Consider the following 22,578-nt stretch of genomic DNA (forward strand, 5'->3'; position numbering starts at 1 on the left):
CCCCTTGGAAAGCCGGGGAGCGCGCAGCGCGTCTCGCGCCGGGAGCGGCGGGGACGGAGGCAGAGCCGGAGCCGCGGACGGGCCGGGCGGAGCCGAGCCGGTGTGGCGGCGGCAGCAGCAGCAGCAGCAGCAGGTCAGCGGCCGGGGAGGGGCTGTGGGTTGGCCGGGTGCAGCGGTGGCGGCGCAGGCAGGGGGCGCTGTGGGCCCCTCAGCGCCGTTCCCGCCGCCCGCCCGCGCGCGGAGCTCCCCCCATCACCCCCCCACGCCCCCGCGCGCTCCCCTCAGGGCCGGGGCGGGGCGAGCCCGTCGGGCCCCTCCGGTCACCGCAATGGAGCCCTGAGCCGCGCTGTGCCCGCCCCCCGCATCCTCCTCTCCCGGTGCCCGCTGATCCCGACCTGTGGGGCGCCTTCCTGAGGGCTCGCCACTGCCCCCGGGCGCTGAGGTGGTTCTGCCCGCAAGTGATGCGCAGGTGGCTCTTGTGCGTGGTGTCGTGTCTTGGCGCCTGGTGAAATGAGGAACTCGTGCTGAGGGGGCTTTGGGCCCCTTCGAGTTAGTCTGTGCTTGTTTTTTTAAGTGTTGTGTCGGTAAAGTCTGTAACTCCCTTCAGCAGTTACACCTGTAGTGGTCAGTACCTGGTCGTTGGTAAGTGTGTGGTGCTCAGGCTTCTCAGCATAAGTCAGAGGTAGAAAAATCTATTTCACATTGTGGTCTGCCCCTTACTTGAGGAGTAAATAAGGTGAAGTTTTCCCATATATTTTCAGTGGTTTTGGTCTAATGCAGCAGCTACCTGGGCCGCAGAACGCTTGGTTTTTGTAACCACCTCCGCTCTGCTTCCATGTACTTATTCCTTCTGTTTACCTCCAGGAGCTCTGCTGCCTGTTCAGTTCCCTAATCACCTGGTTGTAACCACAGGGAAGAACCAGAAATAAGTTCTTAAAATTCACTTCTGTTTCTTGAGGGTGAGATACTGTGAAGAAATTGGGCTGTCCTTTTGGTGTAGTACAGGTGAATCCACCCCATCAGAATCTGGTCCTGGCATATATTTTAATTATAACTACAGAAACGACCCCTGAGATTAAGTGCAACCTTTGGCTGATCCCCACCTTGTCACCCAGACCACGGCACGAAGTCCCACGTCCAGTCTTGAACAGGAATAAATCCACTTTGCCCCTCCTGAGGTGCCAGAGGGAAGGGCACAACCAGCAGCCAGGGATCTCTCTAGGTGTGGGGACAGCTTTAACACTCATCACTGTCAAGTGGAAGCTAAGCCTTTTCTGCCTGTGGGCACACCAGTTTCATGAAATCCATGGAATGCCTTAAAACTGCAGATTAAAATAATGCATTGGTTTCATTCTGTAAAATGGGAGGGGAAAAGTAGAAGTTTTTCTGGTTTTAGGTTAAGAAATTTTTGCTGGCCCCCATGTATTAACTCCTGTCCTTTGGTACCTTACTTTGCATAGAGGGACGTTTCAGGGCAGGGCAGGAACTTCAGCCTGCAGCTCTGCCTGTGTCTGTATTGGTGTCAAGTGTTTCAGGATGTGTCTTTCTAAGTAGTTTCAGGTTTGCTGAATACTTGCATTTATCCTGCAGTACATACCTAGGGTTGCCCGTGACTCCACAAAAACATTTTCATAGTACACAAAGTATTTTGAATTCCTCTTTTTTTTCCCTCATCATCTCTTGCCTCATTTTAATTTTTAAAATACCCGAGGCAAACAAATATTTGCATCCGTGCTTAAAAGAATAAATTATATTTTATATCTGCACCCTGTTTCCTCCAGGCCTTGTATTACAGTTGAATTTAATTCTGTTTTCCAGATGTTGATAATAATAGAAACTGGGGTTGTGTGTAGGTTAGCACTGAAATCTTTAGTTTTTATCGAGTCTATAGATGAGTGTGCAGCTGTGTTGTTTATTTGTTGTTTTTTTATGATGTCTTATCTTCGCTTTCCTGAAGTTCCTTCCTCCTGTTTAACTGTCCCCTCTTTTCTGGTTTCACTCTGGCACACACAGGCACTGCGATTTTATTTCTTTTGGGGAGAAAATTCTTTGCTTTATCAGTGTGAGGTTTTGCCCCTGCTTTTGCTTTGCTCTGATTTTCATTTGTTTATCCCAGTAGTGCTGGTAGTGTGAGAGTTGGCATGTGAGGAACACGGGCACGTGGGCATTGCTGAATTAATTCCTGGGGTTTTATGTACCTGTTAATCATTGATATTTGCTCTGACTCGGGAGGAGATGAAGTGCTTTCCTCAAAGCTGCGTTTGTAAAGCACAAAGTGAGAGGAAAGCCTGGAGTGCAGCTTGCCGCTGCTTTTCCCTGTGCTGGGAAGGAAGTCCCCGAGCTCAGTGACTCAGACTGCTTTTTGAAACAAAGCTGTGCTGTGCTGGGCCACGCTGGGGTGCTGCTGTGGTCCCTCCGTGCTGGCAGCCAGGACAGACAGCCCATGGTGACATTTTATACTGGTGAGGCGTCTCAGTGCGGCCCTCAGCCGGTTACTGAAGGTGCTGCCTGCTGGTTATTAATCTAAAAACGCTGCTCTAGGCCTTGAGTGGAGCTTGAACTTGCTGAGCGTTTTACCTGGCTTATCTTCCCAAGGGACTGCTGACCTTTCACTCTCTGGAGCCGGCAGCTCCCAGCGGGGGAGAAGCTGATCTCCGCCTGAGGAAGCCTCATTTGCACAAGAATTTGGGGGCCATTTCCATTTTGCCATCCTGTTGTCGAGGTGGGCTTCCTCTCCGATGGCTGTGCTGTGTTTCCCTCTCGGCTGCTCAAGTCTTTCATATGGTGATTGCGACATTAATGGCTTTAATTTTTGTGGTAATTTAATTTTCCAAGAGCTGTCTGCTTCTGGCAGCGCTGCATTGTTTTGCCGGTGTGAAATGAGGTACTGAAGTGGTGACTGGCAGGCCTCAGCTCCAGCGAATTGGAACACGAACAAAGGAGATGAATCGGTGCAATAAAACGGTTTTATGTGTTTTAAGATGAATCTGTATAGCAAGTCACTTGGTTCTAGGTAGGGTTTATTCTCCAGGAGCCTGTTCTGGAGTTGTGACAGACCCGGGTTTGCCATTGGGGACACTTCATTGACCTGCTGCTCTTGGGCAGGGCTTTGGTAGCTGCTGGAGTGAGTGGTTTGCATTTTTGACATAATAAAGACAGTTTTGTAAAACCAGCCTTACTGTTACCAGATCTGCCACGATCAAGGCTAATACAAGGTTAGTTTCTGAAGTGTGAAGTGCTCCTGGGTTTTGTGTGTGATCTTTCTAGTGGTTTGTAGTGTGAGTTAAGGGGAGTGGAGAAAAAATTGTGTATCATTTTCAATTCTTAGAAAAGCATGTTCATGAGGAGGGAAATTACCTGCTTTTCAGCTTTAGTTATTGTAAACTCTTTTTGGCAAGTAACTTGCTTTTCTGATGACAGGGCAGAAGATTATACCAGAACATTTACTCCTTGAAAAAAACCCTTTTGTGTTTTTAAAATTATATTGATGTCTCATTTGGCAGAATGACAGGAATGGAGACTGAAACAGAGAGAGACAAAGCCATGGAAGAAGAAAGCACCGAGCAGAAGAAGGAAAGAGAGAAGAAGAAGAGATCAAGAGTTAAGCAGGTGCTGGCAGATATAGCCAAGCAAGTGGATTTCTGGTTTGGTGATGTCAATCTCCACAAAGACAGATTTCTTCGAGAACAAATAGAGAAGTCCAGAGATGGGTGTAAGTTTATTTTCGGTATATTTCAGTAAACACTTGAGTTTCACTTTGTCCTTCCCTGTATTGCTGGCACCAGTGGCAGGTTATTCTGAGGTGTGTGTCTTCTCCTGGGAAAGGCAGGAGTTCCATGCTGGGACTAGATTTAAAAAAAATAATTTGTTCTTGCTCTCCTCCTGTCCTGTCAACCCTAGGTCAAAGACATCTGCCAGGGTAGAAATGACTGTTTGGGAGACCTGATTTTCAATGTCCATTCTTACATAATTTTAAGAACATGAAACAAGAGTAATTTTGCCCTCAGAGGTACTGAACTTGTTTTGCAGGCTAAATAGATGCAGAAATTAAAATGTCACTGGAATATATTGTTAAGCATAGGAATTTTGTTAATTTTCTCTCTACAAGTTTGGTAAGCACTTGTGTGTTCGCTTCTAGGGTTACTGTGGGTCTCTTCAGACAATTTTTTGTGGTTGGTTGAGCTTTTCTAAGGGCCCCCTTAAATAATTACTGTAATAGAGAGGTAAAAATCACTCTGCATTTTCTAGAGATACTAGACATGTCTAAATTTTTATTAAGACTAGTGCTACATATTTTTCTGTCCAGGTTTTTGCAGCATGACTGGTTAAAACTGAGGTGCAGGCAGGGGCTCTGTGTTGGCAGCACCAGGTTAAATACTCGATGAGTACTTGAAGGACAGGCATATTTTCAATACAAATTGGTTTTAGTGCTGTAAAACTACATCAGAAAAGGAGATTTTCTTGCTTTCTTTTCAAAACCAGCAGTTATCAGTGGGGAGGTAAAAGAAAAAAATTCCTTTGATAGTGGTTAGCACAGGAGAAAGCTAAATTTCACATGAAAACAAGTGCAGCAGAACACGTCACCTGATTTCATAATTACACTTTTTTTCCCCTAGATGTTGACATATCACTTCTTGTTTCTTTCAACAAGATGAAAAAATTGACTACTGACGGGAAGCTGATCGCTCGGGCAGTTAAAAGTTCATCTGTTGTAGAGGTATTGAACATCTCACCCTTTGGATTTGCTGGTGCTGGAAGAGTTCTGCTGGGGTGCTGAGGTCAGCAATAATCTCATGGAAAATCCTTCTTTCTCCCTGCTTTCAGCTGGATTTGGAAGGAACCAGGATCAGGAGGCGGCAGCCGCTGGGCGAGTGCCCCACGGACGTGGACAGTCGGACGGTCTATGTGGTGAGGCTGCCCTTGGCTGTGGGCCCGACCCTTTGTTCCTGCCTATGGAAACTCTGTTTGTGCATCAGGATTTGCCTTGGCTGCTGCTCATTGTGCATGTGAAAAACGCCCCAATCACTTGGTTTTAAAATTTTAAAAGTTTAATAGTAATAAAATGGTTATAAAAATAGTAGTGCAAGTAGAGTAATTATAATTTGGACAATTTGAATTAGGACAATATGAGACAATAAAAACAAAGAGTTATGGACAGTCTGGGTACCTTTTTCTGGCCATCACAAGCCCGAAAAAGGACACCCCTGAACAGAGGATTAACCCTTAAAAGCAACAGCCTGTTGCATATTCATACACCTCATACATGATGCACAAATTCCATTCAAACACAGGATTCTGTCTGGTCATCCTCAACTTCTTCCTTCTAATCCTAACAGCGCCTCCAAGGCGGGAAGAAGTTCGTTTCTGCTGATAAGAGGGCCATAAATTCCCTTTCTCTGAAAGATTCACGTGTCCTGTGGCTGCTATTTCGCTGCAAGTCCTTTCTTTAAAAAAAGTATCTTACATAGCATCGTTTCTATTTTAACATTTTTTTATAACCTAAAACTATATTTAACACACTACTTAAGAGAATGAATCCAGCATTACTTTCTAACACAACACATATAATATTCATTTTAATATTTGCAAAAAGCCAGTCATAAAATATGCATTTTTCACAGTGCAGCACAGGTAAAACAAATTAATTCAGCATAGGCAGGTGAGCAAGAACTGAGAGTGGCAGTGGCAAGGGAGGGCTTTGTTTGGTGCAGGGATTTCTCCTGCCAGCTTAAGTGGTTTTGAATGCCAAGCCAAGTGCTGCTTCCCAGGCTGGAAAGGTGCAGTTTCCTTGCACTGAGCTGTTGCTGTGTTCACTGGGCTTTTTAAATGCGTTAGAGGAGCACCAGTGGTATTAAGAAATACTTGCTAATTACATTAATGTAGTTGAAGCTTTCTAATAACAACTAAATTAGGTTGGTCAAACAGGATCTAGCTGCATTCCCAAGTTTATCAGGGTACTTTAAACAGCATTATCTCTTTATGAGATCTGTTGCTGTGAGTGCCTCTGCTTTTGTACACACACAAACACCATTCTTTTCAAGGCAGACTATACCTGAAAAATTTTAACTATCCTCCTTATAGCACACCTTGATACTGGCAGGACTGCTTAATTTAAATGAAAATGGCTTGTGCTGATGGCATAAGTCTGCATCTCACCTTGGTATTTCAGCCCGGTCTGAGTGAAATGCTCTTACATTGGAGCCAACTGAGTGGTGGATTGGAAAGAAATCTGGTGGTTGAGCTTTTGCTTATTTAAACCCTGGGCAATTTTATTTAGCAGATTTGAGGCCACTGTGGGATTTGCTTTGTCTCTATTTGCTTTTTATGACAGGCACAATTTTTGCTGTGTACCTGTAGCTGTTAGCAGCTGGGTTAGTATTTTCCAGACAGCACTGAGTTTTCTGTGATAAACATACACAATAATCATGGCCAGAATGCCAGCCCATCCGGATAAGGAGGAGCTGATCTGCTCTGATGATTCCTTCCTTAACAAAAGCCCGGGAAAGGTGGTTGGCTTTTGTTTTTTTTAAATACAATGTGTCAGACATAATATTTTCCTGGCATGATTACAGGGACTGCTTAGAACTCTGAAATACCTTGTCTATATCATTTTTAGATAAGATATTTGAAGTTTTGAGTGACATTGTCCATAAAAAGCTTAAGTGTGTGACCAAATGTTTTGTAAATAACTGGTATGTGGAAATGGGGAGAGTAGAAGTAGCCCAGGTATTGCTTTTTTATATGCTTTACCACAGACTATTATACTATTAAAACTTGAAAAAAACTTGAAGTAACTGGCTTTTCAATTTAAAGCCAAACTGTAATAAAATGTTTTTCTGAGGATGGCAAAGTTTATGAAAAAAGAAAATCTGAATGTGATAAGTGTTTCCCTCCAAGGAGAACCTTTTAGTGCAGTAACTTGTGAAACAGAAATGAAATAGTGCCAACTCTGTTGTAGTTTAGGAATGAATTTGAGAGTGGGAATTCAAAGAGTTGTGCTGGGTCTAGTGAGATATTGGTGTGACACGATTTCTGTGTGGCTGGGGAGGGGAAATGCTGAACTCAGACACCCTGTCTGCCAGCTGCTAAACGTGCTGCTATATTAAGGGCTTTATAGAAGTAAAAATCAGTCAATTTTCTCATCCAAGAAGCTGCTGAAAAAGGTTCTGCTCATCTGGTGGATTAAACTTGAAAATATTGGCTACTGGTAAAAAATTTATCAGTAGTGACTCTTTACTGGCCTGCAGGAATTCTTTCTGTGATACCAGAGGATAGTTTGAGACAAGCCAGTCTGGTATTTCCTCCAAGGTTTGAAATTCACCAAGAGATTTTGTGTTGCCAAGTCCAGCTGCAGGTGAGCTCTTGCTATCTGTCATGTGAAGAAGAGAAACATGTAAATGAAATATATCATGTATTTGTTCTAGAGTATGAATACTCAGAGATCTGTTCTCAGGTCACTTTTTGCTGCCTGGATACTTTGCCTCTCAACGTTTTGATATCAAACTTCAATTTTTTATTTTCTCCTTTAGGAGCTGCTTCCCAAGAACGTCAATCACAGCTGGATTGAGCGGGTGTTTGGGAAGTGTGGCAATGTCGTTTACGTCAGCATCCCCCGCTACAGGAGCACTGGGGATCCAAAGGGCTTTGCTTTTGTTGAATTTGAAACTAAAGAACAAGCAGAGAAAGCCATTGAGGTGAGTGCTGCTCCCTCTGCTGCTGCCCTTGTTCCTGGTGACACACTGAGATATGAACGCTGTGCTCTCTGCTAGGTCACCCACTGAATCTTAGAGAAGTTCCCAAAATATCACCATTTAAAAGCTTCACTGAACAGGAGTTAGCTCTTCTTTCCTGCTGCCAGACCTACAATTCTTTAAAGATTTAATTCTATTAATAACCTGACAACTTTCAAATATGGCGGTTTTTTGGGGGGTTTTTTGGTAAGTAATTTGGTTGGCTGCTCTTGGCATCTTTTACAGAAAGAGATCTCGGTGACCAACAAAAAAAAAGACGTTTAAATTTCATCAAGCAAGCACGATCATACCTAATTTTCTGTATTGAAATGTGATTTGAAAGTATTTGTGTATTGAAGTGTGATAAAGATTGTTGGTTTTAACTTTAACTTGGATGCAGACTCTTCAAAGAAAGTATGATTTTGTGGTTCTCAATTTCCTTGTGTTAGTTTTTGAATAATCCACCAGAAGAAGCACCACGGAAACCTGGGATTTTCCCCAAAACAGTAAAGAATAAACCAGTTCCTACACTGAATTCAAGTGACACCACTGTAGTAGGTAAGTGGGGCTAAGTTGCTGGGATCAAGGAAGTGTTATTCAGTTTCTTGGGTCAGTTTTGTGCCTCATCTTCTGAAGAGAAAATTCTCACCTGCTGTGTTACTGCAGTTTAATTTCACGTGTCTTAAAAGCTTTTCATAAAAGCAAGTCACCTTGCTGTGTTTGGCCAGCATGGGCTGCAGTATGAAAAATCTACTGTCATTTACAAACCAGTATCCCAGATTTATGTTGCAACTTCATCACTAAAACCTCATTTTCTCTCATTTCTGGTGTTGTAATACAATTTGCCATACCTCAGACACCCTCCTTCTTTTTTCTAAGACTGATGATAAGTCACATTAGTATTCCTCACGATTATCACCAATTCTTTATTATACCAGCAACTGTTAGGTGAAAACAAAAAAAATTAAATCAAACTAATCTAATGTAATCTAATCTAGTGTTGTATCATGGGCAGTTTTAAATGTTTTGTTTTTATTCCAGAAGAGAAGAAAAAGAAGAAAAAGAAGAAATCTAAAATCAAGAAGGAGAGCAATGCACAGGCAGCTGCAGAGCCAAAGGAATCCAACACTAACAACACAACAGAGGCAGCACCCAAGTCTAAAAGGCACAGAACCCCCTCAGAGTGTTCTGAGATGGAGGGAACTGAGCCCCCCAAGCTGCCCTCCAAAAAGGAAAAGAGGAAATGGGACAGAACAGAGAGCTCTGAGGTAACCTGGGAAAGCAGGCCAGGAAAGAGAAAAAGAGCCACCTCAGGAGATGGTGAGACATCAGCTCCAAAAGTCAAGAAAAATGCTGAAAAAGATGAAGTTGAAACAATAAAAGAAGAAACAACAGAAGTTCCAAAAGATTCCAATGGTAAAAATTCTTGCCGCTTTTAATGATCATAATTTCTATGCAAGAATGAAATGAAATTATAGAAATCCCTTATGAATGGTAGAGTGGAAGCATTAGATCAGCTTGGGCATGTCAGTGTTCCCTGCAGTTAAATTAAACCTTGTTAGGAGCCACTCCAAGGACAGGAGGTGCACAGGGAATGAGGAAGAACTTGGAACACCAAAGTAGGGAAATCTAATCAGAAATCAAAATACTTCAAAGAAGTTCATATCAATAGAACTGTAAAGTATTGGTTAAACAGACAGCCTGGGCAAATGACACAGCACGGGGATCTAGATAAATAAATTAGAATACAAAAGGGAGAGCATTTGTTGCATGAGATAAGAAGAGCTGCAGTGAAATGAGATTTGGTGTGAGGAAGTAAAGTAAACTTGGGTATTCCATTAAATGGACCAGAAGCAGTTCATACAGAGGAGCAGTAGATATTGAATGTGATTTTATTGTAATAAAATGTTCAACTATCCGTGTTCAAATATTTTTTTTTTCATCTGACCTTTTATGATACAGAAGTTTCTGCAGAAGAAGACAAAGACAAAAAAGACACATCCCTTTCCAAATCTAAAAGGAAACACAAGAAAAAGCACAAAGAGAGACACAAAATGGAGGAAGAAGTCATTCCCCTCAGGGTACTCTCCAAGTAGGTGAAATAAATAACCCTTTTCTGTGTTACCACTGAATAATTTTTCCTTAATGATCATACTAAGGAAATGGGTGGCTGTCGTGATTAAGAGACCTCCTAAATGAGAACAAAATCCCCAATTCTTGATTCTTGTCACACTGACTGTAACTATGAAATAAACCCACAGGTTTTAATCTCGTTTTATGTTGGGCCTCCTCAGTGTTTAAACAGTTTACTGCTGTTTGAGTATCTATACCTCGGGGATATTGTAAATATTGTCTTGTGGTACCACATTTTAAATGTTTCTGAAATGCTTGAATGGATATGTTTTTCTGTAGTATGCACTGCTTAGTCTCTTGTAGGAAATTTAAACCATGTTTTGTAAAGTTTATTGAAGTTTTTATTGCTTAAAAATTTAATTCACCATATTTCAAACATTTAATGTTATTTTTTCCTGAAGTCTTGGTATGTCTGACAGTCCATCACCATTGCTAAAGTGCAATTCCAATTTTTATACAACAGAGTTGCATATTAGCAACAGTATTAGCCTGTAGCAAGAAGAGTAAAACACCCGTTTGAATTTTCATAGCTTGACGTGTAGAGTTCTGCCAACCTTATAATCCAAAAGCGTTGGGCTTTTAGGAGTCACCACAACTAAAACATGGAAGCACTTACTTTTTAGGCATCCAGCAAGTACCTCCATGTTAAAGTAGAGGGGGTCCTCGCCGCCTCCTGCTGCAATATCTTGATTTATTTAGAAACACTTTGATTATTTGATACATTTGCAGAGAAAGTGTTGAGATTCAAAGGATTCACCACCACTAAAACATGGAAGCACTTACTGTTGAGAACCAAAGCAAGCACATCCACATTTAAGTTGTGGGGGTCCTTCAAGGGAAAAACTACAAAAAATTAAAACAAAGCCGCAGTAACAAAAAACATTTATGCACATTTCCTGTAAACGCCTTCGAGCATTAGGATCCACCGCCACTGAAACATGGAAGCACTTACTTTTTTAGGCAGCAGGTACCTCCATGTTAAAGCAAAGGGAGACCTTCAAACTAAAAATCGCTTCAAATGAACTTTAGGCACTTAGAAAAAGATCTGCTCTCAGCTTTATTTTTTCCCGGATCTAAAAATCTTCAGGATCTAAACATCTTCAACCGAAGTGCAGGCCAAAAAAAAAAAAAAAAAAAAAACAAAACCAAAAAATCCCATGTAATCCAGGATGAAGCTTCAGGATTGCGCTCAGGATTCACCTCTACTAAAACATGGAAGCACTTACTTTTTCTATATCACAGAAAGCACCTCCATGTTAAAGTAAAAGGGGTCCACAAAAAAAAAAAAAAAAAAGGTTGTCCTCTGCCGTCGGCATTCTGAGCAAACTGCAACAAACACAAAGAGTTTTGGTTAAAGGTTATTCAATTGTAGCAAAAGGGGAAAATGTAAAATGTTTAAAGAGTATAAGCTTTGCAAATACTTGCCTGGCTCAGGCTCCATCATCTCCTCTGCTTTGGCTGGGCGAGTCACAAAGTTCCTCCTTGAGCTCGTATTTATACCAAACCTTGCTATGGGATGGTGTTGCCTTTTTATCTCCAAGAATCATTACGTGGCTCTTTTGTTATTTTAATGCCTTTGCTCCGTTGAGAATGTATGATCCTGGGCGAGTCTGGATGCTTTTTTGAAGTATCCAGTTGGCAGTGTTAACAGCTAAAACCATTACCAGAAGATATCCTCCTCTTTAAAAATCCTCTATCAGCTTGTTTGATAGCACAGATTAGGGTAACAATGAGTCGTTCTCACAGTGCCACTGCGGGCATTGTGTTGCTGTGGAGCAAAGCTCAGGCTGTTTGCAGAAACATCTCCATGTTAAATGTATGTAAATATATAAATTGCTTCCATGGGGAGGATTTTTGAACCAAAATGCATTTGAATAGGGAGGAATGTCCTTATCTCGGTAGGTTTTTGGTGAGTTTAACCAGTTGTTGATTTTCCAGCAATGATTTTTTTTTTTCGAAAATGAATGACTGATTCTTAATGTAGTGACACAGGAGTGGGTTCACTGAACTAATTCACTGAATTGAGAGTTCACTGTCTCTGAATTAACTCTGAATTTGGTGCCTGTGCTCTGTGTAGGTCCAGTGGAAACCGCAGTTCACCAAACTCTTCTCAATGCTGTCTGAATTTAAAGCAAATTTGAAAGCCACTCTGTTGAAATCATAGGTTGATGTTGCTGGAACTCTCTAAAGCAAAGCCATGGGAGATTGAGTTAATAAAAAATTGAATTTGACCAAAGTGCAGGGACATCTCTGGTGGCAGAATGGTCTGCACTGATCACCAAATCCACCTGAAGCTGTTTGTAACCTATTCAATTACCTGTAAGTTTCTAAACGTCAGTTTTTGTTTGCAACTGACATCCTGTGCCTGTGGTGCTGCTTTTAGGACCGAATGGATGGATTTGAAGCAGGAATATTTGGCTCTGCAGAAAGCCAGTATGGCCTCCTTAAAGAAAACCATGTCTCAAATCAAACCTGAGCCCGTGGGAGAAATGGAGACGGAGTCTGGTGTGCAGAAATCTGAAAATGACAAAAGTAATCCTGGGTTTTGTCTTTTTTCTTTATTGTTTCCTGTATGCAAACAGAAGTCGTGCAAGACCCTGGTTTCGCAGAAACACTTGCAGAAGGTTTTGTTTTGTAAAATGCTGCTGTTTTCTCAAAATGTCACATAGTAAAAGTTACCCCCTGACTATATTTTGGTGGATTTGGTACTAAGGAGTTATGTAAGAAAGTACTAAAGTGATTTCAGCATATTTCAGCATAATGCACTTCCCAGGCTTATTGATATATTTAGGTAGTTGTCGTGATTAGGCCTCAGAGTGAATGAATAATCAGCTGTCTTGGTGCAGCATCTTGGGCCAGACCAGCTTGGGTTTAACTGTCCCAGAGGTATTAAAAAACCAGCTTGGAAGTGGACTTTGTCAGCTCTAGGGGTAAGAGCTTCGAAATTATATCTTTGTAGATAAATTTCTACTTTTTTTCTGGTTTAGAATTCTTTGTTTTATTTCCTCTGAATACTCTTCGTGTCTCTTCACCAACGTCCACACTGATGTTCCAATGGCCCTCTGCATGTTTTTAATCTTCACTCTGTAACTGCGGGGTTACTATTGGTACAATATAAAATGTCTTTGTAGGAAGAACCCTATGGACTTGAAAAATATCTCAAAGACTTTTTCTTGAAGCTGATTTTTTTTACTAAAATTGGCTTGAACCTTTGGACAATCTTGACCTTCTTTAAATAAACCTCAAACTACAGTAACAGTATTTGATGCTTATTTACTCTTTTACTTCTGTGCTTTCATAGTGTTAATTTTTTTCAACCTAATAAATATACAAACTTTTTTTTCTATTTCCCCCCACCCTGTTCTTAACTTGCCCAGCCACCAGTGAAGATTGTGCCCCTCCCGCCAAGGCCAACACAATGGGGCCTCAGTTTGTCAGCGGAGTAATTGTGAAGATCATTAGCAGCGAGCCCCTGCCGGGCAGGAAGCAGATCAAGGTAATGCCTTTGTAACCTCAGGGTAGCTGTTAGCCTTTCCTCCTACCCTGCCCCCCAAATCTTTGAATATGGAATACCATTTCAGCCAGACTCACTGATTTTTTTGGTCTTTTTTTTTTTTTGCCTATTTACCCGGTAGCTGAGTAAAAATTTCTTGGTGTCTGTAAATGGCAGATTTTTCAGTGGCAAAATAGGTTAAAGAAGGATATCTCAAAGGAAAATCAAGCCTGTAGTGTGCTTGGAGCAATGTCAAGTTTATCATGAAAATATCGAGGAGAATCAGCAATGCTCTGGTGCTTTCCAGTTAAAAAAAAGGAGCTGGAGACTTCTTGATTGTTCTGCGTTTGACACTGTGCCAGTCACCCCGACAGGAGGCTGTGAAAAGTTTATAGTGTTTTTATCATTAGCAGGAATTTGGGGGCAGGAAAGGCTCTGTGCATGAGACACCAATTTTCTTGATTTCAGAAAGAATTTTTCAATGACAAAAACTCCATTTCAGGGAGAATGACAGGAGTGGAAATTGTTGATTCAGTCACTTCTTTCCTAATGCAAGTTTTGTGTGATGACACAAACCAAAAGTTACACATCAATTCTTTTTAAGGAAAATACCAGTTTTTAAGCTTCATCCTTTTGAAATGGAAATATTAAGAGTTTTCCAAAGGAAATAACAGGTTTTTTCCAGATCCTGAATTTTCCATTAATGTTACACAGGACATTTTCTTTCCCAAATTGCACTTTAGGATGAGTAACAACTGCAAAGACTTTGAACAACTTGAGCTCAGGTTGGTGCACACACATACCCAGCCTGCTCAGAACAGTGAGGGAATGGTTTACAATTCCATTTCTGATACTGTTTATCAAACATTTGTAACCAGGGAAGCCATTTTGAGTCAGCAGCTGCTTGCAAGTGTGTGAGGCTTGGTGTGTGCATGAGCCTAAGCAACGTGGCAGACTCTCACTGGAACCCTCACCACTGGTGCCGGGGTTTCATTTTTCTCTGTGTGTTTGAAGGCAGCTGAGTGCTGGAGACACAGAGAGAAGGTGGCACAAGTTGTTCCTGTAACCTCTGAGGGCCTTTTGGACTGCAGGATATTCCTCACTGGGTTTGAAAATTGTGTCACATCCTGATAGGCTGTGGGCAGTGGGAAACCTTAGTATTCAAAATAAGAAAACTTAAATTCTTATGATATTTCTTTCCTTTTTTTTTTTTTTTTTGTTTTGTTTTGTTTTTTGGCCAAACTTTGTGGAAGGCAGAAGTGCAACCAGATGTGACTTTGCTGTGTTTCTGGGCTGTCAGCTGCAGCAAACTGCCACCAAGCCCTGCTTCAGGCCTTTTTTCCCCTCACACTTCCAGAACTGAGCTGAATTTCTCGTTGCATGGCAGCAGTGATGCATGCCACACGACTTGGGAAGGTCTTTGCAGTGTAGTTTAAATATTATTTTGATGTTGTAATTTTGCACTTCTCTGCTTCCCTGTTTTACCCTCAAGGTGCTCCTCAGAGCTACTCACTTTTGCCAGCTCCAAGGAACCCTTTGGTTTGTTTTAGTTTTCCATGAAAGGATGACTTTGGGATAACAGAATAAAGCTGAAAAGTAGCTTTTGTTGGCTCTCAAATGATCTTAACAGCTTTGTCACTTAATTTTTGTTTTGTTTTAAGGCTGCCCTTGGTAGCGAGGGTTAAAAGCAGTGTGTGATTCCTGCATAGAAGCATCTTACTTGAGCTGCCTGCTGTGAACAAAATTGACTAGGAATGTGTGGTCCTACCTAATTTCCCTAACAGCAGGAATTACAAGTGAAGTACTTCATCTGCAAAAGCATTTGTGACTTCTCCCTTCAGCTGTCACTGAAAATTTTCAGGCAGAGGTCACTTCATAAAGATAGAGTTGTTTTACTACTGCTCCTTTCTCAAATCATCTGCCATGCATGAGCTTGCTTTTGTGCATTTCATGTGTAGAATCAAGTCTGATATTTTTCTGGTAGACTGAGATCAATCGATGTTCTAGTGCACAGTTTTTACTTTTGAAAAAAATCCAATACAGCATTGGAATAAATGGGTGATGCTCCATTAGTAAAATGATACCATAAGGTTTCCAGGAATTACTGCTTTAAATTGTTAATGGGAGGGCAGGATGAGAGATAGATGGGAAGATGTTGCAGGCTCATAAATCAGAATTCAGTTATAACCTTCTTAGGAAAAAATGTTAATTCAAAACTCTTTTGACAAGAGATTGATCGATTAAATGACAAAGTTCAGTTACTGCCTCCTACTTCATGACCTTCTTGAAAATGTTAACGACCTCCAAATGGAATGGTCAAAAGTCTCTCTTTTTAAGTTCTCTTTTTGAAGGCTGATTTATGGTGTGTGTTGTGTCATGCTCTGACAGGATGCTCTGGCAGTGCTGGCTGAGGTGGCTTATGTTGACATGCTGGAGGGGGACACCGAATGCCACATCCGTTTCAAGACTCCTGAGGACGCACAGACTGTCATGAAATCACACAAAGAAATACAGATCAAAAACAACTGGAAATTCGAAGTTCTCACTGGTAAGACTTCTTTTTTTCATGAAGGTATGGCAGAAGCCTTAATTACTGTGAAAGGGATCATTCCTGATGAATTTATGGATATATTTAGATGTCTCAAGAGAAAAAGATTGCATGTTTAGTAGTTTTATTTTCTGGGAGTCTTCTTGTTTTGCAATTACTCTGAAATTGATAAAACAAGAAGGGATTTTATGCCACCATTCGGAGCAAAATGATGATTTTTGTTTGCTGTTGCAGACTTAGTTTTGTTCTTTTTAGATGGATTTGCTTCACTTTCAGTGGCAAAGGGCTATAGAGCCTAATTCACAGTGCAGCTTTATGAATAGAACATTCTGATAATGCAAAAGAATTTTAAAGGAAGACTTGGTTGAAAATACTGAGCATATGTGTGAAATGACATGGCAAGGATGTAACAGCACAGATATGCTTAAAGTGGGTTTTAGCACTTACCCACTAATTGATCTTTATTTTTCAGGAAGTTGAATAATTTAGGCCAGAATAGGAAGGGCTCTACTTTTCAACTTCATTTTAATGTATGTTGTTTCTTTCTGAAATGACTGCTGTTCTAAATTTGTATTTTGTATTACACTGGATTAGTTTGCCAAGAGTGGAGAACCCTCTTTGTGGGATTGAGGGATAGAAATATAGAGGAAGCCTGTCAAACTTGCTGTATTCATGAAACTTTTGTCTTTTAGAGATGCACCAAAAACTGTAATATGGAAAAAAGAAAACCAAACAGGTTAAACAGTCAATATGAGACTGCCTCATCTGTATTTAAATATTTCACCCCACACTTGCCCAAATCCTGGTTCAGGACTCAGTCTGCTGGGTGCAGGGATGGAGATGCCAGTAAAGGATTGCAGGAGGAGAAGCTTTGATGGAAGCTTTAACCTTCATGATGATATCAAAGTTAATTGAAGTTTGAGACTCAGTGAGTGCTGCTGATGTCATTTGGAGATAGATTTGTCTCCTGTGTGCTCTCTGTTTCAGACATCGAGAAATAACCTCAAATTTTGTGTTCTACAGCTGTGTGCTCTCTGTGTCTGGTTTCCTGTCCTTACATCAGGGTGTAGTAGGAGATTAGGAGTAAGTACTACATTGTAGGAGCATTCCATTCATGGTCTTAAGATTTATTTTTTTTTTCTAACTGGCTCATTGAAATGAGAATGGAAAAGCTTTCCAGGAATGCACAAAGGACTCACAGTTAGGATTTTTGTTTTACTTGGTGGCAGAAGGTGAGAGATGAAAAGGAAAGAATCTTTAATGCTCTCTACAGCAGGGACTAAAGATTTCCCAGTAGTATTTTACTCTTCAGGATTTGACTTTCAGTATCTTCAGCTTGGCATCTGGCAAGGTGGCAAGCATCTGTGATCACGTTGAGATGTTAACTTCTGCAGGAATCTCTTCTGAGATCATTCAGAAACTTCCCTGGGGCTGAAGATGAACCCTGAGACCATGCAAAATGATATCACAAAATTGCCATTGTGATAATTACATCACAAACCGGAAAGAACAGTGGCAAACTGCTGCTTCCCTGCAAAGTAGCTGCTGAGAAGAGCTGCAGATTTTTTTGCTTTTGTGTTGCTGCCCATGATCAAATATTCCTGACAGCTCATGAGGTCCCCAGACAATGGTTTTGATGAAACAAAATAGTCTCAATTGTTCTTACAGTAATTACTTTTTTTTGTCTCCTGTTTGGTAGCTGTTTAAAATGTGTCAGAGGTTGAGTACATCAGTAAATCAAAGGGGCCTGTGTGTGCTGTGGTGAAACTTCAGCAAAAACTGATGACAGGTAGAGAGCAATTCTGTATGGCTTCGGTGGATAGGAAATGTAAGACTACTGTTGGGTTTCTGAAATACTTGTTGGGTTTCCCTAAGAGATGTTTAATGAGTGTGAAAGTGGATGCACTTCTGGTGGCTGTGTTGATTGACATTGCTCCATGTCCCTTTCCCCCAAGGTGACCACGAGCAGCGTTACTGGCAGAAGATTCTGGTGGACAGACAAGCTAAGCTGAACCAGCCTCGAGAAAAGAAGCGGGGTACAGAGAAGGTAACCTGCAAATCTCAGCTCTTCCCTCTGCAGCCAGGGCTGAGAACACGACCCTGCTTCTGCATTTTTCCACGTGGTTTGACACTCTGTGAATTTAATTCTGAGAAATCACTTCCTACTGACCTGGCAGCAGGGTTTTACAGCCACAAAATACAGAGTGTGGCTGTCCTGCTGCAGCTGACAAGTGCAAGGCTTGTCATTGCAGGGACAACTGGAGAAAGTTAAGTCCATGACTAAAGGCCTGAACTTCATTTGTAAGCTGGATTTCTTTTGAAACCCTGTCTGGATGAGCTCATTAATAAGTTAAGTAGTCTTGCTGTGCTCTAGTGAAATCACGTCTAGTGCTGCACTCTTAAATCTCTACTGTGATCCAGAAAAGAATTTTCTTGAGAATGAATCCCATTTCCCTCACCATTAACACAGTTTGATTTTGCTGTGGTGAATCCTGTGTGTTCCCAGAGTGGTCAGGAGCCCCTGCTCTGCCCCAGCCAAAGCATCCGTGGCTGTGCAGCTTCCAGTTCCAAACTGGGACACTGCAGCCTTCTCCTGCCTGTGCCTGTGGCAGCAGCCTTGAGGGAGTGTTGCAATGAACTTGCAGCCTCTGCTGCAGCCCCAGCAGCTCCTTCCAGCGTGAAGGGTTCCTTGACTAAGCCAGGCAGATCCCTTACTTGACAGAGAGGAGCCAGAGAGTATGTCACAGACGTTTTATTGCCAGGTTTGCTTCACACACAATCCAGATAAGGTTTCTGAGTTGGCTTTAGCCTGAATTTTTTTTGCTGCGGCTTGCAAAACTTCAGAATCATCTGACCTTAATTATTTGTTGTTGACTTTGGAGACTCTTTGTTTCCTGGACGTTAGGGAAAGAATCCTGTCCCACATAAAATGGAAAATAAATATTTAATTGACCTAAAGGAGCAGCAGTCATACAGGTCAAAACCTTATCTTGTACAAGGCATATTTTGCATGTCTTATCCTGTTTGTGTGAATGTTCTTTCAGAGATCCTGCGGACAAAAATGAGTTGAGGTTTTTTAAACAAAGATGTGCATAAAGAATTTGCCCGAATGTCGAATTTAATTTTCGTGAAAGCCTGAAAATGGCATTGATTCGAGCCATTTTTCTTTAATAAAGGCAGAAAGGGAATTTGGAATTTGAAAACCACAGCTTTAGAACATTTTTTCTGATTGCTGCCAGGATTTTTTTTAACGTACTTTTACTTTTTTAAACCAAAGGTGCCAGTGAGACCTTTGACTTTAATTTTGACTGTAGGAGCCCTTGCTATCAAGTTTCTCTTCTTCATCTTTTGAAGATTGGTATTTGTTGACCAAGCTGGTGTAAATTGGGCAGTAATGTACCTCATCTAGGCTTGCAAATACAAACTGTCTTGGTTCTGCCTAACAATTGGCAGCACAAGGATGCAAAGTCCTGCTCCTTCCCCCTGCCCATCACCTTGCCACACAGGGAGGTGTGAACTTCAAAGCCAAGGAATTCTATTTAAATGCTAAAGCTATTAAGCAAAACATCAAGACAGGAATGCCTCGCTGCAGTCAGTAAGTTTTAACCCCTTCGTCTCTTTTTCACAGGCTGTATTCCTGAAATACCGACTGATAATATATATTTTTCTGTTCATTAATATTTTCCCATTTGAAAATTTTTCCTTAGTACTTCCAAGATGATTTCTTCTGAAGGTCTCAAAGGAAGCAGTATAATAATTGATAATTTAACACACTCAATAAAATGTGCCATTAGTGTGCCTTTTTATTCTATTGATGTTTGAAATCACTTATACCATTTTGAAGTGGAACTTTTTGCCTGTTAGCTGCATTATGATTGGAATTAGGGCATCTTATATTTTCTTTGAATCAGTGTTGAAATGCACGGACGGTTGAGGCAGTCTGAGATTCCATTTTTTCTAAAACATCCAGGCCCATTTTGCTTTCCTCAGGATAATGGTTGAGGATCACTGCAGCACACAGCCGGTGCAGTGCCCAAAACCAAAGCAAGTGGTAGAGATTTCACTTCCTGAATCAGTCAAAAAAAATGGTGACAATCTACCAGGCCTGGAGGGAAGACACAGACACCTTTCATTCCAAAGGATGGCCAGGCCTTTTCTGAGGGGCCTTGGGATATCCTATCTCTTTTGGACATATGGTTTATTATGGGAGCTGTGCCAGTGGAAGTGAAACCTTGCCCTGGTGTCTGTGGAATGGCTGGATCCCTCTTTGCATTCTGGAGTAGCCCTGTGCTTGCACAGAGGTGCTGCCACTGGATTGATGAGCTAGAAATGGAAATCCTCTTGCAAGTTCTCTGATAGAAACACTCAGCACTATGAGCTGGGCAGCTCATATCTTAGAGCTTCCTTCCCATGTTTGGCACTCTCCATCCCGTATGCTGAAGGATTAAACCACTGTACTCTGCTTCCTCTTGGGGCTGAACTGTTTTAAACTGGGTTTTTTAGGCACCAGAATAAAAGTTAGCCATCTTGAGGTCAGTTTCATTGCTGGAAACTGCTTGGGAAAGCCTCAAATCTTGTCTGCCACAGGGAGTGCAGCAGCACAGGGTGCACCTCCGTGCTGTGTGTGGGACTCAGCCATATGCAGAAGTAATAAATAATTTGATTTGGATGTGAACAAGTCTGGCACCCTGGATTGCCTGGGTGCAAGTGACCACATAACTCCAGCTAGTATGGTTGAGTAGTCAGTCCCCAGCACGGAAGTTGCTCTGGGCTTTAGTTTGGTTTTGTTGTTGTTTCGATTTGGTTTGGTTTTTTGAGGGGATGGTGACTTTTTGTTTGTTTGTTTTTTTGTGGGGTTTTTTTAAAAAAAAATTGATGGTATTTTGGCATTTTTGTGTGATTTCTTGTGTTGGTTTGTGGTTCCTGTGTGTGTGGTTTTGTGTATATTGTGGTGGGTTTTGTGGGTTCTGTACATGCCTCTGCCTGCTGTTTTTGTGGGATTTGGTGATTTTACATGTACTGAGAGTTCTCTTCATGTACTGGGGCTTTGGAGTTGTTTTGAGAGGCTTGGAAGAGTTTTGGTAATTTTTTTCCTTTTGGGTATCTTTTTTTGGCAGATTACATATTTTCAGAGGTTGGTTTTGGTGTTTATTAGTGGGTTTGGGTATTTTCTGTTACTTTTAGGCAGCCTGGTGTTTGTTTGTTTTTTTTTAAGGGGGGAGTTGTGTGTTCTGTATGTGCCTTTGAGTGTTCCTGTGTTGGATTCTGTGGGGGTTTTATGTGCCCTCAGATTGTGGTGCTCTGTTGGTTTGTGGTGTTTCTCCACGAGTTTTTTTGTGTACTTTCTTGTGTTGATTTGTGGGTTTTGTGGTTTGTGTGTGTGTTTTTGTGGTGTTAGGGGAGTTTGTGGTTTCTCCATGTTCTTGTGTGGGTTTTAGGGGTTTTGTGGTGGCTGTGCGTGTTCTTACAGGAGTTTGTGGTTTCAGTGTCAGTGTTTTTGCCTGGGTTTAGGATTTTTTATGACATGTGAGTTTTGTGTGTGTTTTCAATGTGTTTGTGTATTTGTTCATGTATGGGGTTTATGAGGATTTTAATTTTGTGTGTGTTTCTTGTGGTTTCTGTGCTTCAGTGGTTTTTCTTCAGTGCGTTTGTGTGGAGTTTCTTTGGTGTGCTGGGGATATATGTGGGGTTTTTTCCTGTTTAAAATTCCACAACATTCATAAAGCACTCTTTTTGGCTTTTTTGTGATTTGACCTTGTTTTTCCTACATCAGTAGCCAAATGAATCTAATAAAAGGATAGAATTTTTAACTTGCTGTATGAGGCTGTATTTTAGGATTTTGGAATTGCCATTTCGATGTCTTCAGCCATGTTGGGAGGAAGGAGGAATAGAATATATTATGATTATAAGGTCAAATCCTAACAGTCTGCTTTTCCTCTGATCTTCCACATCATTTTTGCTGCTTGCAGTTGATTGCCAAAGCTGAAAGGATGCGGCTGGAGAAGACCCAACAGACGAGCAAACACATTCGCTTCACTGATGACAACTAACAGGGCTGCTGTGGGCTTGGGAGTGAACTGTAGCTGTTCCAGACACAACATCAGCACCAGCCCCCACAGCCACTGCTGCTTCCAGCAAGCCAGCCCGGGCCCTTGGAGCCACAGCTCTGCAGACTGCAAGTGTGATTGGTTCTCAACCCCATTTTTACTAGGCTGAATGTTTACTGCTTCTGAGCCCTTAGGTAAAGCTTTTTGGAACATGTGTATTATGAGATCTTCCTTTAGTTCACTTCCACTTTGTTGGGATTTTCTCTCTTTTTTTTTGTTTTGTTTTGTTTTTGTTTTGGGTGGTTTTTTTTGTATGTTTTATACACTAGGTTATAAAATAAAATGCTTGAGAATTTCAGTTGTGTATCTCTAATTCTTCCATTTGCTTTTTATGAGACTATAAATAATAAAAGTGGTAAATGCTACATAAACCTCTCTAGGCCTCTTTTTAGTCCATCTAGCTGTTTGAAAATAGAGGAAAATAATCTGTTATTTTCAAGTGGGTAGGGGTGGCAGGAAATCTGCCATTGAGGAGTTTGGAAGGAAATTTACTTGTATAAATACACACTAAACTGAATTTAGACTTTTTTATTTTTTAGAGGAATCTTCAGAAGAAGAAATAAGAGT

The 22,578-nt window shown here is 41.4% G+C and overlaps 1 protein-coding gene across 5 annotated transcripts; it reads left to right on the top strand.

The window, feature by feature from the left end:
* The first annotated feature begins 11 nt into the window (after positions 1–11).
* Positions 12–22,308, top strand: LARP7 (La ribonucleoprotein 7, transcriptional regulator). 5 transcript variants are annotated; one of them, XM_064711435.1, is made up of 13 exons: positions 12–133; positions 3,504–3,712; positions 4,617–4,717; positions 4,825–4,908; positions 7,530–7,694; positions 8,180–8,288; positions 8,772–9,146; positions 9,693–9,822; positions 12,247–12,395; positions 13,241–13,359; positions 15,745–15,904; positions 17,860–17,951; positions 21,874–22,308. In XM_064711435.1, the coding sequence occupies exons 2-13, from the start codon at positions 3,505–3,507 to the stop codon at positions 21,952–21,954; spliced, it is 1,773 nt and encodes a 590-aa protein (XP_064567505.1). In that variant the 5' UTR covers positions 12–133; position 3,504; the 3' UTR covers positions 21,955–22,308. The 5 variants fall into 5 exon arrangements, with proteins under 5 accessions (XP_064567505.1, XP_064567503.1, XP_064567504.1 ...); XM_064711433.1 differs by lacking the exon at positions 12–133 and adding an exon at positions 352–469; XM_064711434.1 differs by lacking the exon at positions 12–133 and adding an exon at positions 352–469 and having other exon boundaries at positions 8,775–9,146; positions 21,874–22,281.
* The last annotated feature ends 270 nt before the right edge of the window (positions 22,309–22,578 follow it).

This window comes from Zonotrichia leucophrys, chromosome 4, assembly GCF_028769735.1.
Source record: "Zonotrichia leucophrys gambelii isolate GWCS_2022_RI chromosome 4, RI_Zleu_2.0, whole genome shotgun sequence".
Taxonomy (NCBI): domain Eukaryota; kingdom Metazoa; phylum Chordata; class Aves; order Passeriformes; family Passerellidae; genus Zonotrichia; species Zonotrichia leucophrys.

Coding starts and splice junctions, on each gene's coding strand:
- LARP7 (XM_064711433.1), top strand. Junction 13,360..15,744: donor CGGGCAGGAAGCAGATCAAG/GTAATGCCTTTG, acceptor ATGCTCTGACAG/GATGCTCTGGCAGTGCTGGC. Junction 15,905..17,859: donor GAAATTCGAAGTTCTCACTG/GTAAGACTTCTT, acceptor CTTTCCCCCAAG/GTGACCACGAGCAGCGTTAC.